The 14,909-nt window shown below is 43.4% G+C and overlaps 1 protein-coding gene across 5 annotated transcripts in view; it reads left to right on the forward strand.

Moving 5' to 3' along the window:
- ddr1 (discoidin domain receptor tyrosine kinase 1) overlaps positions 1-14,909 on the forward strand; it is a 33,723-nt gene that overhangs the window by 15,862 nt on the left and 2,952 nt on the right. For 2 of the 5 annotated variants that reach the window (XM_068569494.1, XM_068569493.1), the window contains exons 4-16: positions 554-629; positions 1,250-1,402; positions 2,014-2,161; positions 3,258-3,369; positions 4,127-4,313; positions 6,821-7,067; positions 8,021-8,170; positions 8,816-8,869; positions 10,155-10,321; positions 11,283-11,490; positions 12,361-12,459; positions 13,758-14,059; positions 14,143-14,270. In XM_068569494.1, the coding sequence (XP_068425595.1) occupies positions 554-629; positions 1,250-1,402; positions 2,014-2,161; positions 3,258-3,369; positions 4,127-4,313; positions 6,821-7,067; positions 8,021-8,170; positions 8,816-8,869; positions 10,155-10,321; positions 11,283-11,490; positions 12,361-12,459; positions 13,758-14,059; positions 14,143-14,270 (2,031 nt within the window). The remainder of the gene's footprint in view (positions 1-553; positions 630-1,249; positions 1,403-2,013; positions 2,162-3,257; positions 3,370-4,126; positions 4,314-6,820; positions 7,068-8,020; positions 8,171-8,815; positions 8,870-10,154; positions 10,322-11,282; positions 11,491-12,360; positions 12,460-13,757; positions 14,060-14,142; positions 14,271-14,909) is intronic. The other 3 variants (XM_068569495.1, XM_068569498.1, XM_068569496.1) reach the window with 3 other exon arrangements.

A 14,909-nucleotide genomic window follows, 5' to 3' on the forward strand; every position in this document is an offset into this window, starting at 1 on the left:
AGCGTGTGGTCTGTATGTGGTGGCAGTATGGACTTTTCTTCTCAGGCGGATTGAGGAAGGTCACACCGAGTGACAATCTTTTTAGCAGTGCGCGTGTGTGGTCATGGCCGCCCCGAGGACGTCGGTCCTGATGTTCTACATCTTGTTGTGGGGTTTGAAGAGAGTAATTTTCACTATGCACGAAAATACAGACAGCATGAGAGATGAAAGGGGCAGGCTCTTTCTCTCGCTCTCTCTCTACTGCCTGCTGTGCGCCTTTAGCCATAGCCAGGTTTTTCTCTCTTTCAGACACCATTGCCCCATTTATATGTGAACGTTTGGCTGCTGTGCAATCAATAAGTGTGGTGGTGGAGGAGGGTTTTTATTGAATTCTCAGCGATATCCCTGCCTGTTTGTGGCACTGTTTTTTGTGGGTTTGTTTGTATCTCTGAATGGGAATGTTTGGCTGTGGAACTTGGCTTTGGTGAACTTTTTTAAATTGTCCTTTCAACATTTCTTAGGTATTTTTTTCCTTTTATCAATTTTGTTATTAATAAGCCTTTGTTTGTCGCAGGTTGAGCACTGGAGAGGGGGATGGAGCGTGGTGTCCAGCAGGAGCCGTGTTCCCCAGTGGATCAGAATACCTTCAGGTCAGATACTCGGTTTACTCTTCTCTGATTCACAGTTACATTTTGGAAGTAGAGCTTCGTACAGTCGTATTGCTCCGTACAGTCGTATTGTACTGAGCTCTACTTCCATTGTTGTTTTGTGATTACGAAACTGATATAAGTTGTTGTTGTTGGGAAAATTATAATAGTCTTAATAAAGATTCTTTCATAGTTTTATTCACTCAACGTTGTGCTTCAGAGTGACTCATCAGCTATGATGAGTTAAGAATTGCACACATTTAGTTCTTGGTGAGAGTTAGATTGATACCACTGTCTCTCTGCCCACTGAAGATGAAGCTCGAGCCAAAAGGCGCTTAGCTTAGCACAAAGACGGGAGAGGATGGTGCAGAAGGAGATCTTTCAGTCCTAAAAATAAAAGTTTGTTAAGGCCCATATTGGGCAACAAGCCTCTACTGCACAACCCTGTTTCCCAAAATTACAACCTACTCTTTTAAAACTACCTTCTGATTTTGAAACGTGACACATTCAACTTTTTTCTTTTTGAATGATTTTCCCAATATCAATCTTTTACTTGTATCTCAACCTGTTTGTCTGTATTTTAATGAGTGACGAGTGTTTTAATATTCCCCCGTCTCCTGCAGGTGGATCTGCACAAACTCCACTTCCTGGCTCTGGTTGGTACTCAGGGTCGTCACGCCGACGGGCACGGCCAGGAGTTTGCCCGCAAATATCGGCTCCGCTATTCCCGAGACGGAGTGAAATGGATCACCTGGAAGGACCGCTGGGGCAAGGAAGTAGGCTGGATTATTCATCTGCGTTTTGATTTATGTATCATTTATTGGCAATGCACCAGCTAAACTCTGTCCAGTAGCTTTTCTGTTTGGACGAAAGCTGCCTTCACTGCCTGAGCTTTCAACATTGCAATGAGGGCTTACCTCGTGCAGATAAAGGCATCGTACTGTGTTTTGGTAAATCCCCAATATTTTCTTTGGTGACTATAAGTTCTGCACTGTGTTTTGCACAACGACTAGATAGCTTTGGGAATTCAGACCTCCAACAGCCAATGTTTCAGGGATGGAATCACACTGTTTGTTTTTCCCTTCCAGTTATTATTTTAGAACATTGCCAAGCAACAAATATTCAGACCTTTCCAGCCAATGTAAATCTTTTAGTACGGACTGCGCCAACAAAAACTACCAGAGGCTCATGCTCGAAGACCAGTCTTCTTTACACTTTTGTGTTTTTAAGAAATAGTGCATATGAGTTCCCCTTATCTTAAAAGAATGTGAAGACGCACTGAATAAAAGGTCAGAGCTGTGAGGCGAGATTCACTCAATCCCTCAGATATCTGAGGAGACGAGCAATGGACTGTGTGATTTGATATGTGTACCTCTCTCGCCCCTAGGCAGTGTCAGGGAATGAGAACACCTATGATGTGGTGCTGAAAGACCTGGGCCCTCCCATAGTGGCCCGCATGGTGCGCTTCTACCCCCTGGCTGACCGAGTTATGAGTGTTTGTCTTCGGGTGGAGCTCTATGGTTGTCTTTGGAACGGTAAGTGTTTTGTGTGGAGGTAAGAGAGACAATGTTCCTCCTTTTGTTAGTTATTTTTATTCATATGGTCTGTGTATTCTGGAACATGCTCCCCAAGACCTTGATTTATCAGATCACATTTAATACGGAGAAGGGGACTGAGGTCCCTATCATTTTAAATTCCTTCAAATGGTACAAAGGGGATTTGTAAGATGGTAATGATTAAGAGTGTCTTTTTGCAATACATCCCATGCATTGACTTGAGGCATTGCATCACATTAACAGCCCCGCTGAGATTTTTCCATTTAAAAGAAGCCACACAGTAATACACTGACAAGCTGCGTATTTATGGCGGTCTCACCTCCTCTCCTGCCTCATCCACCTCCCTCAGACCGCATCAGGCTGCCTGTAAATTGTAACTGTCACAGAGGCCAAAAAGCCCAAGGTCCTGATCTGTCTTAAAGGAGACCATCTTTCTAAAATGAGCTCTAATGTGCGTTCAGTACAGCTCCGTTCACCTCCAATCCAGAGACTATAGAGGATTCAGAATGTCAAGTTTTACAGACATTTGCCTCATCTGAATTGATGGCGGTGCAGAGTCTTGTTTGGGTTTATTGTTCTACATTCAGTGTCCTGCACTCCCTCACACATGAAACACACATCTAAGTGCATAATCACATCCACAGACACTCATTTATGTGCAAACAGAGAATACTGCACGCATACTGTAAATGCTATGTGAAGCGTTGTTTATTGTGAGTAGCAGAGCAGCGAGCTGCTGCTGACGTCACCTCTGTTCTCGGGGAGCGGGCTGATTAGATGTATATTGGGGCAGAGAGGCTTGAATTTCTCCGGTAAATGTTGTCTGGGCTGTCCAGACCTGTTCTTCGTTTGTTTTACTACTTTAAAAACGGCTATGGCTGTTTCCCCGTGACGGTGATTACTGTTTAATGTTGGCTCAGGAAAATGTGTAGCTCACTCATGATGAATATATTAAGTTTCACATGCAGATTGTTCAGGTTCAGGTTTCTCCTGAATATAAAACATTCAAAAAAATATATGTTTAACAATAACACGACAGGTGTTGAATATTTTTTCATATTTCTGTGTTACTCAGATGGGTTGAAGGCTTACACAGCTCCAGTGGGTCACGTCATGCATCTGTCTGGCACATCTGGCATGCCTGTCTATCTAAATGACACCACCTACGACGGGAGCACCGAGCAGGGGTAAGATATTCAGAATGCCTTCGGCTTTTCTTTTCTTCTTTTCATTACCATTTTAACTTCAATGTGTGAGTAAGTATCTCATCTCCAAACATTTCCTTAAACTGCTCCCTTTTGGATTTTGTTTTCATGGAAATGGATGATCAAACCATGTAAATTGAACCCCTGCTTTTGCAAATATGATCACAATAAACATTCACAAGTTTTACGGTTGGCAACCTAGAGTGATCCGTGGAATACCAAAATCTTCTCTGCAGTGCTCATCACATCTGTTCACACTGAAGTGGGGTCTCAGGCAAATCTGTTCTTGAAAGAAAGTCTGGCCTAATCATGAGGGAATTATTTATATTTTTTTGGTTTAGTTGCTCTGGGATTTGAGGCGCGTTTCCTGGCCGTAATGTTTTGGCATGCAGCAAAGAAGGGCTGAATTAGGAATTAGTGGGGGTCCTCACTTGCATGGGCTGTGTGGGTAATGGGGCTGAAATGTTTTGCTAGCGGGTGAGTTAACACGTTTGATGTAATCCAGACGTGTGTGTGTGTGTGTGTGTGTGTGTGTGTGTGTGTGTGTGTGTGTGTGTGTGTGTGTGTGTGTGTGAGAATATAAGTGTGCAATCTTGTTTGCATGTGCGTCTATGTCTATATGCTTATTCATGCATCTTTGCATGCCGGTACATGAACACATTTGTAAATGGGATGTGACAGACGGCCCAGAACTATTTCTGCACAGAGCTGCATTTTAACCCGTCCAGTGTTTGTGCAGGATGCAGTTTGGAGGCCTGGGTCAGCTGTGTGACGGCGTCCTGGGAGGAGACGACTTCATACAAACTAAAGAGCTGAGGGTGTGGCCGGGGTATGACTACCTGGGCTGGAGCCGGGAAGCCCTTGGGCAAGGCAGCGTGGATATTGAGTTCCACTTTGAGAAGCTACGTGTCTTCCACAACATGCAGGTAGGCAGTGAAAGTTTAATGGTGCATGTGTTGTTGTCTGTGGCTGAATGTGAGAGGGTTATGCAGGACATTACTATCCCCCTGGAATCTGAGACAGCATGAAGCTGCCTGTAACTCAGAGACGTCATTGAGGCTAAAAGCCCAGATTTCCGGTCTGTCCTCAAGGGTCTTTATAAAACATGCTCTGATGGGGATTAGGAGGCACTGCAGCTCAGTTCGTCCACAAGTCACTGAAGCCAGAACATATGCAGAATCTATAGAAGGTCAAGTTTAATGCACATTCAGTCTTTTATCTCACCGCTTGTCAGATCTGATGACGGTGTCTTTCTATTGTTTTGCGAGTAAATTAATGTCAGTGTTAAGTGGGATATTGTTCTCAGTCTTTGTAACAACGGCTGAGGACTTGAGGTGTATTTCATTCCCCGCTCTCTGCTTTTTATTGTCTACATATGAACGGCAAATGTCCAGTAAAGGCAGAAATGCCAAACACTAATTTCAAAGATAAAAATCAGTTCACGATGCAATCTTTCTTTATACACCACTTGTTCCCCCTTTCGAGGAGATGGTTTGATTTCAAAGCACATTGATGCATAAATCTGCATATCAAAGTAAAACTGAAAATGTTTGACTTGTATAACTCCTTGATGTTTTAAAATGAGATCCTGCTTTCTGTGTGTTTCGTGAAGACAAGTATTCTGAGCATTTGTTAATTATTACCCATATTTGGTTAATTAATTACCTCATTACCACAAGACATGCATGTCATACTGATTATAGCAGGACATTAGGCTAAGTGTTTCTTTGAACATCTGATGAAACTCTCTAAGAAGCATAGTTATGTGTCAGCCATCTGCAGCCATTTAATTAGTTTTAATGTGCTATTGTTTATCATGGCTTGGCTGTCTGGGTGCAACCAAGTTGCGTCACAGTTTGTTTGTGCGTCTGTGTGGCTTTTGGGGTTAGTTTGTGGACCAACTGGGGGGAAGGATAATATGAAGCAACCCAGTTTGAGTTATAACTGTTTTGTCTCGTTGGACAGGGGTTGGAATGTTGGTTTGGGTCAAAGTCGCCCGATATATATGTGCATATTGAACAGCATGAATCCCCAGTCAGTTATAAAGTGAAAAGTTATGTTTTAGAAGTTTGGTTTTGACTGTGATTTTGGAACGTTCTCTCTCAGCTCTTTTTTTTCCCTTCACATTGTCGTTATTTTTTAGTGTTTCTCTGTTACCTTTTTTAATCTTTCCCAGAGGCATTCCTAGTGTTTTTCCAAGGCTTATCCTGTTTTTCCTGCCTTTTCCCCTGTGGTTTTCCCTCACTAACCTCAGCTGACATACACCGTTATGCTAGGCTGGCATAGCGGATATGTCAGACACACAGGTCAAATAAATAAAGAGTGGGAACCTGAACCTCACTCTGGCTTGTATTGTCTCTGGCGTTCCTTAACCTGCACCTAATCACTCTCCCAAAGGGAAATCTGCTCTTTTGACCTTTTTTGTTAGTCGTAACCTGCACTTCCTACAGGACCTTAACAGGACCCCAAATCTATGTAAAGATCCAGTTCTGTCCTCTGGGAATTTATGCAAAGCTTTTCTTTGTAAGCTCATGTGAAAGATGGAGAAAAACAAAACAAAAAGATCAAAGGGAACTCTTTGATGGTAAATTTTATGCTCTCAAAAGTTTTGCTCTCAAATTAAGCTTTGCCCAGGTCACTGTAGCTGTTTTCACAAAAGTAGAAGTGAATTACTTTGGTTCTGTTGGTTTATTAGTCCCCCATCACTAACATTAACATACAATATATACCCCCACGCCCTATTTTGTCCCATTTTGACCGTGTGTGTGTGTGTGTGTGTGTGTGTGTGTGTGTGTGAGAGAGAGAGAGAACATGTGGATTAGATTAGGTTAGAGTGGCGGCTTCGCAGTAAGTGTGAGGTTAATAGCTAACCTGTCAGAGCAGCCTTTGCACCACCCCTTCTCTCTTAGAGGAACAGAACCTCCCTCCATCGATTTACTTTTCTATCGCCCAGATCTATAGTTTTGACCTCTCGTTCGCTCATTTACTCACCCTCCATCCTCCATGTCTCTCTCTCTCTCTCTTCTCCTCAAGCTCCTATTCCTCCTTCAAGCCACAATGTCAACCTGTAGATTAGATCTCAGATTCTCCTCTCTTTGGCCTTTCCCTGCAGGAAAGATATATCATCTGCTCTCCTCCATCGGTCTTCTGTCACACACTTTCTTTTCCTGCACCCTTTCTTTACCCCTCCTGTGTTCTAATTTTGTAAATTTGTAGTCTTGCGCAGCTCTTAAGTTGTGCCAAAGCAATTACGTTTGAACAGGATGAGAATGTGTCATTCATTTTGTGTGTTTACTGAATCTTTATGTGCCTCTCCACAAATAATAAATGAACAATTCATGAGGGCATAATCAGGTGTTTGGATAGGTAAAGCCCAACATCTTGTATCTCTTAATCTGTCTTTCTATGGCCCTCTTTTGTCTCCCTCCTCTAGGTGCACAGTAACAACCGCCACACTCAAGGTGTGCGAGTCTTTAGCAAGGTAGAGTGTCTGTTCAAGCCTGATATCCTCCAGCCCTGGTCCCATGGGCTCACTCTGCCCGTGCCCCTCGAGGATCTAAAAGACCCCTCCTCACGACCCATCTCCCTCCCACTGGGCGGCCGGCCGGCTCAGATCCTCCGCTGCAAATTCTACTTTGCTGACCGCTGGCTCCTCATCAGCGAGATATCCTTCCTCTCCGGTAGGAAGCAGAATTGAAGCAGTCTGTTTTTGTTTTTTTTTTACATGGGAGATATGCGTTTCTGGGGCTCTGACAGGGAGTTGTTCCTCTATAAAACTGTTGCACTTTATGCCACACATATTTGATCAACTATGTCCGGCACGGTCCTGGAGGTCCAGTAGAGATTTGTCTGTGCCCACATAATGTCTAAATATAGACGGCTGCAACAGTACAGAGGATACCTGAAACAGAGGGGTGTAACTCCAATCAGCATTTTTCCAATGTTCAAAGTAAAAGTCATGAGACTCAGAATCACAAGTTTTTGTCTTTGCCGTTTGCCTTTGTATTGATTGAATATATAAAGACATGGCTTCAACAGAAGAAATAAGGCTGATGTCCTCGACAAAAAACATTTAAAGGATGAAGCGTTGTATCAATTCTTTTTACCCTCCTGAATAAAAAAAGAGATACAGAAAGTTTTTTCCCCTTTCAGTCTGTTATCTTCCCTTTTGTCCTGTTCACGGACTGGAACAGACCCACACAGCAAACACAAAGGGGGATTTGATATCTTCTGTAAAGACAGGATTTGTGCATATCTGATTGGAAGTCGGATAGAGGACTCTCCTACTCCTCTCTGACTGAGATTGCTGTGATAAATCAGTCAGTTTGAGCGTGATAAGAATGAGCAAAGTGCTCCTTAATCACCCTGTACTCTGGTAGCAACATGAATTGACCCAGCAATGATCTGGCATGTCAGCTACCGTCACTAAATCTTGCAGCCTAATCTTTTTATATGGGACAACTGATGTTGCTATTAAGACCAAATAGCCATGGTTGGTTTGCTAGTTAATTTAGGGTTGGTACTGTAACAGTTTGCCAACACAAAATCATTCAGATTAGATATATGCTATAAAACATGATTCATTTTTATTAAATTGTCTCCTCCGCTCTTTCTCCTTTTTATCTTTACACAGAGTCATTTGAGGAGGCAACACAGAAGGATTCATTTCTTACAAATCTTCCCAAGATTTCTACCACCAGTTCCTCTCCTTCTCCTGTCAACCTCACTTCCTCCTCTCCCACGTCAAACCACAGCTCCTCCAACACCACTGCCGGCCCATCTGGTGAGTCCTGCTGTTCCTCCTCTTCCTCTTTATCTCCCTGCGCTCCACCTCCACATCTCCTTGTATTTGCTATCTTCCTTTCCACCAACCATTCCTTCTTTCGTCACCCACTGTCCTCCTTATTTTACATTTCTGCTCTCTCCCTCCTCTCTAATTCCCCTGATCTCTCCCTCATCACCTCCCCTCTGTGCCCATCTCTTTCTCTGCAGTTGTGATGAGTGTGAGCATGTCGGCAGTGTGTCTAAACCGTGTGTCAAAAGCAGAGCCAAAGGCAGGCAGTGCCAAAGGAGGCCCATGTCTGACGAGCCGCCCTCTTTATCACAGGCTCTGTGCAATTCTTTGGCTTTGAGCCAAACATTTGCTGGTCCTGAGTCAACGCCAGATGCTTATCTTATAGATTTCATTGTACTTAAAGGGCAGGTGAAATCTGGCTTAGTATTAAAGATCAATTGTTAAAATTTTAAATTCTTGAGTTATTTTATCATCTCAGTCTGGCTTTTTAAAAAAAATGGTGTGAACTTTGAGTGATTTTTACGTGGATGAAAAGCCAAAACAGACTCCTCACTTCCTCTCCTCATCACTCTTTCTGAGTCTTCACCTCCTCCTCTCACACATTCCTCCTTTGTCCATCCCTCGCTTCTCTAGAACCCCCCACCTCCTCCTTCATGATGGACACCACTGGTAACTGGACGCTGTCAGGTGAGAGAGCAAAAAACAACAACAATGAAATGGATCGAGCAGATGAACCGAGGGACGAGAGCTAACTCTATCCGCTCTGGCCCTCCTCCAGCGTCTTATAACTGTCCCACTGTTCAGCAGAAGGGAGGAAGTATAACGGAGGAGGGTTTGCAGGGGCAGGCTTTGGCACTGGGCTCTGTCCCCGGAGTTTGAAGACCCACAGCTGTAGAGAAAAAACACTAACACAACACATAATACAGCTATAGGACATCATATTTATGTACAATACAACATGGCTTTCTGTGGTCTCACAAACTGCATGTTTTTTTTTCTTCGGGAAGCTGGTCCTGCTCTACGCAGCTAAACAATAGCAGGCTTTTCAACTGGAAATGGGTTTTCTGTGTCGCGTACGCTGCTTTGTCCTTGTTACTGGCTTTGGTTGAACGGCTTTGTTTGGGTTTATTTATTACCTGTGTGTGTGTGTGTGTGTGTGTCACACAAAGCATCATGTTGTGTGTCACACAAAGCATCATGTTGTGCGTGTGTGCCAGTTTTTTGGTTTGGAGTGTCCATAAAAGCATTTTTTCGGCGTGCCAGCGTCTTTTCTACAAATAATTTCCCCAATGACGAGAAGGCAATGTGCGGCCACATATTGTTGCCGAGAGAAATGCTACACCAAGCATCTGTTTTTCAGAGTGCACCCTTGCACCCTGTTTCTTTTCTTTTTTGCAACTGCTTATAGTTGAAAATCTCTAAACTTTTCAGAAAGGCACTGTGAATGAAGGCCCTGCGCTCTGCCAGCACTTTTCATGACATGGTCGTTCGACCTTCACTGAGTAATCCATTACAAACTTTCACTTATTCTGTTAATTGTTTAAAGAGTTCAGTTCCATCCTTCATTCAAATACTATGCCACGTTTGACCTTCAAGAGAGAAAACTGGATCATTCTGATTAATATTTAACTACAAAGCTGAAGCAAAACAAAGTTCACATTCAGTTCTCCAAGCGATGAGAAGCAGACAATCACGATCAGATGTTTAATAAACCTTATTAACTATATTTGTTTGTGTGTGTGTGTGTGTGTGTGTAACTCCACCAATTACTTTCATTTGACTTATTTTTCACTGATAAACTAATGCAAACTCTGTAACCTTCACTGAAAGAGCTAATGCTCACAGACTCACAGTGAAATGGACAGTGTTGCTCAGTGATCTATACAGAGCTACAAATAACATCAGTTTGCAGACAATCAAGCTCATACACATACAAAAACGTAACATTTCTGTAACATTTTCCTCCTCCAAGATGCAGAATTTGGTGCCAACACTCCAAGGGCGGGGCTTCCTGTAGCCAAGGACGACCGCAGTAATACAGCTATTCTGATTGGCTGCCTGGTGGGCATCATCCTCCTGCTGCTGGCTGTGATAGCTGTCATTCTGTGGAGGCAGTACTGGAAAAAGATACTGGGCAAGGTGATTCAACATGCAATGTTTGATAATTATTTAAGCAGCCACTTTTTTTGCAGTTGGTAATTTGGCTGTAACTGTTAGTATCCTCTTCACAGCAAGAGGCTAACTGGACTCGTGAGGTGCAAATGTGAGCATGAATGGTTGTCTGTATGTGTCAGCCTTGTGATTACCTGGCGAACCCCGCCTCTCGCCCAATGTCAGCTGGGATCAGCTCCAATGAAGGATAAGTAGTTACAGATAGTTTATAGGGAAGTCTTTTTTTTTTTTTTTGAAGGTTTTAGTAGGCACACTTTTGGACCATATCTCTTTCTGATGCCACCCAAGTGCAATAGAAATAAAAATATATGTTGTTTGTGTTGCTCAAAGATTCAAATCTGCTGTTCTAGAAACAATGTGATGGTTATTCTGGATAATCCACAGATCTTTCTGTTAACGGCTCTCATTGTAACTACTTTCTACAGAATTAATGAGCCTAAATGAGAAAATGTATACTTGTGTGATTAGGCTGAGCCGTTTCCTTTTTAACCAGATTCAAATGATTGAAAACAGCCTGAGATAACAACTGCCAGTCTTTTGGCAGAGCACCACTGGATTTCCATCTGGATGTGAATTTTTTAAGATTAGAGGCTGTTTCCACAGTTTGATCAACATCTGTTTTAGGAATTCAAATGATACATTGACACTCAGTGCCTAGTTTATGAGATGCAGGTAGGTCGAACAGATCCAAGTCTAAAACAACAGCCTTTTATAATGTTCAGTTAGCGTTAGAGAGATAGTTTTGTGTTATACTGAGAGGTGTACGTGCTAATGTAGTGTGTGTGTGTGTGTGTGTGTGTGTGTATATATGGCTTGGACACGATGGTAGATGAAGTGGACTCAACACTCTCTGAATATGGACAGGATTTATTGCAGGACCGCATCTTGTATTTTCTGCATTACCTATGAATCCTCTGCCCTCTCCCAGGCCCAAGGAAGTCTATCCAGCGATGAGCTGCGAGTTCACCTGTCAGTCCCCTCGGACAACGTGGTCATCAACAACACACACAGCTACTCCAGTCGCTACCAGCGCATCCACACTTTCCCAGACGAGCGCGACCATGACAGGGAGGGAGAAGGAGAGTATCAAGAGCCCAGCGCTCTGCTACGGCCAAGGGACCCCAGAGACAGCACAGGTTAGTTTTAAACAGGCATATTTGAGCTCAGCGTTATGGAGTCAATTTCTAGATATGACAGGCTCTGTTGTTTCTGTCTGTTTATTTCAGTCAGGTTTGTTTAGCAGCGTGCTGTGAACATGCCGACATGCAGTAAAACCGTCCACATGCTAAATACATGTGGACAGTGTTGATCTATAGTCAGCCACACACAATTAGCAAGGACTCGGCGTAAACTGGGAAACAAGGCAGCTTGTTTGTGAAGACGTCTTTGCTCATTGATAAGCTCAACAAATGAAAAGCGCAAACGGAAAGCAACAGTAGAGAAAATGTGGCCGGCATATCAAGAAACATTGGCCACGCAGTGTATTTTGCCACACAAAACAAAAGTAAACCAAACACCCCGAGAGGAAGAGTGCCTCCATAAAGATGCACAGCGCAGAGGGGAGCACAAAAGGGCTATTGTTCTAAGAGAAGAGAGGAAAAAGAAAAGAGGAGTAAAGAGAGAAAAGGCATTCCTTCGCTTGCATTGCACGACTGGAGGTCTGCATGCCGTCTTTATGAGGCGCCTGTGTGAGTTTGAAATAACACGAGAAACAGAAACATTATTGAATCCACGGTTTCTTGTTATGTTTGTGAGAGTTGTGTTAACTTTCCCTGTTCTTGCTTTGCTCTTCTGCACGTGTCAGTGCAACCCCTCCTTCTGTATTATAATGGACATGCTAACACTATCATGCTAATGGTTTTTGTTGTTTTGTTTCGTTGGATGTGTGTGTTTTGTGTCATGTCCCACTTTGTACAATTCATATCATGGCTCCTGCGTGCACCGCACCTCGTCCCGTACTTGTGTGTTTGTGTGTGGATATGTGTGTGTGCTGTTAAACAACCCAGCCTATCACCTGCTCCTGTCAGATCACAGAAAAGGCTCGAGACCCCGAGTCGTCCCCAGCACCTCTCAGGTTCAGGAAAAGAGCCTCAATGTGCCCCAGGGTAAGACACCTCCGACTGGGCCGACGCGGTCAGAAGGCGGCCCTTCCTCTCTACCTACCTACCTTTTGGGGCGGGGCTTTAGAAGTGCTCTCAAAGCCGCCACACAAACCAACGCTTCTGGGATATGATGTTGATGACAAAGTCTCTTTTGCATGCGTCTGACCTTCGTCATCCCTAGTTACTTGCATAATTAGTCACTCTTTCCCTCACCACTCCAAATAACTTTGTTTGAAGGGATAGTTTGGTATTTGGGGAACTGTAGTAATTTAAAGTAAAACTTCCCCAGAGAAGTGCAAACTCACAGACTCTTTTGTCGAGCCGGCATGGCTCTGTTGATGTCTGACTGCTTGTTCATCAGTTTGTTCTTGACTGACTCGACAACTGTTGAATGAGTCAACATGAATGTTGGACATGTGCCCAGTGGATGAACCTCCTGAATCTGATGACTTCTAGGTTTAGGTTTTAATTTGTTGAATACCTGCAAAACTAATGGAAGCTTTCTACCATGTTTAGCTCTAATCTGCAAATGTTAACATGCTGACGCGGTAAACTTAAGTGTTAACATGGTAAACATTATACCTGCTTAACAAAAACATACAGACATTTTTGGGATGTGAGGATGTTGGCATGCCGACATCAGCATTTGCCCCAGAGCACCGCTGTGTGAATCTGTGGAATAAAAAAAGGCACTAAAAGTAAAAGTGCATTGCTGTACATTTTAAGGGTTGTGTACTTGGTGGGGTACGTGTTGGCCTGGTGTCAACAATCTTTGTATAATATTTTCATGAATACAGCATCAATCATATCATTTTTACGATGCAGTTTTCCCATTTGTGGGCGTCTGCATTATCATTTTAACAAGGTTGTAACAACTTGGTATTCAGCCACAGTCCTCGCAAGTCTTTGACTTATGAACCTGTCAGAGCCTCAGTGAAGCTGATTTTGTTAAGTTGTTACGGCTTTTGTGAAATTTTAAATCTTGAACTCCTATGTGCAAGTACACCAGTATATTCTTATTTAGTTTAAAGAAAGTAAAACGGATCAATACAATGTCCCAGAACGATTCATTTATCACAAGTTATGTGTTTTTCATGATTTGGATACCTGCTGTGATCAGATGTTTTTTTTGGTCATAAAATTCTCTCAAATCCAAACTATCTCTTTTTCTAACCAGTTTGTGATAGCATGCGATCCTCTCACTAACTAACAATACTCTTCTGTTTAGTAGTAATCTGTAATCACAGTTCTTCTAATCGCTCCATTTAATCCCTCTGTCTGTCCCTTCCTCCTCCCTCCAGCCTGTGGTTTGGACATGGACATGGAGAAGGGTTTCCCCCCCACTCAGGAGGAGCCTCCTCCGTACCCCGGCTCTCCTCCGTACCCCTCCCTGTCTCCGCCCGTTTCTCCCCCACTGCCTCCCAGCGTTCCTCATTACGCTGAGGCAGACATCGTGAGCCTGCAGGGTGTCAGCGGCAACAACACTTACGCCGTGCCCGCCTTGGCTTCCTCGAGCCCCGGAGCCGACGGCGCCCCGCTGCCCGAGCTGCCGCGCCAATATCTCATCTTCAAGGAGAAGCTGGGAGAGGGACAGTTTGGAGAAGTGAGTGTTGACCTGAAAGGTGAGTGTCTGGAGGGAGAGGTGGTTGTGCTTTTTTAACAATGTCTGTATTCATTTGGTTAAAGGTTCACCTGTGTGAAATCGAGAACCCTCAGGACCTTCCCAACTTGGAGTTCCCCTTCAATGTGAGGAAAGGTCGCCCCCTTCTGGTCGCAGTGAAGATCCTGCGCCCGGACGCCTCCAAGAATGCCAGGTGTGTAACATTAAACACAGCCGAGCCCGGCTTCATTGTGGTTCACTCTTCTTCTTTCCACTTTTATGGCTCATCTTCAAATTTACTAAACTGCAGTGTCACATGACCCATTGAGTTTTTAAATGTCCTGCCTCGTCACATTCCCTGAGGAAGACTTGTTAAGTTGAAATGCGTCAACAGCCATTATTTAGTAAAGGATTTTTTATTTGCATCAGAGGGCATTGGATGTTTTTCAAACAGCCAACTAATACCAAGAACTTCCTCCAAATGGAAGCTAGACAGTCCTTAAGAGCTCACGTAGTTTCAGGGATATAAAATATAGCTTTTAATTAAGAATGTACCGTTCAGTAAAAATGTTGTTTTTAGTTATAACTTTAAAATCTTCCTGCTAAATTATAACTTTCGAGGTAGTAAATAGAAGAATGTTGATTTCGAAACTTTCAGAGAACACGGCCTTCACATACCATGTCATCTTTTCAATTCCTCATAGATAATGTTGGTTATCACCTGCATGACATTACTGAGATGCTCAGAGGAGCAGGGCTGACATTCTTTTCATCTGACAGATAAGATTCTAATGTTTCTCACATTTTAGACCTGATTTGGTCTTCCGTGGGAAGAAAAATACCTGGGCCTCAG

The sequence above is a fragment of the Clinocottus analis genome, unplaced genomic scaffold (assembly GCF_023055335.1).
Source record: "Clinocottus analis isolate CAN_PGR_092001 unplaced genomic scaffold, fCliAna1.0.p SCAF_9, whole genome shotgun sequence".
Lineage (NCBI taxonomy): Eukaryota > Metazoa > Chordata > Actinopteri > Perciformes > Cottidae > Clinocottus > Clinocottus analis.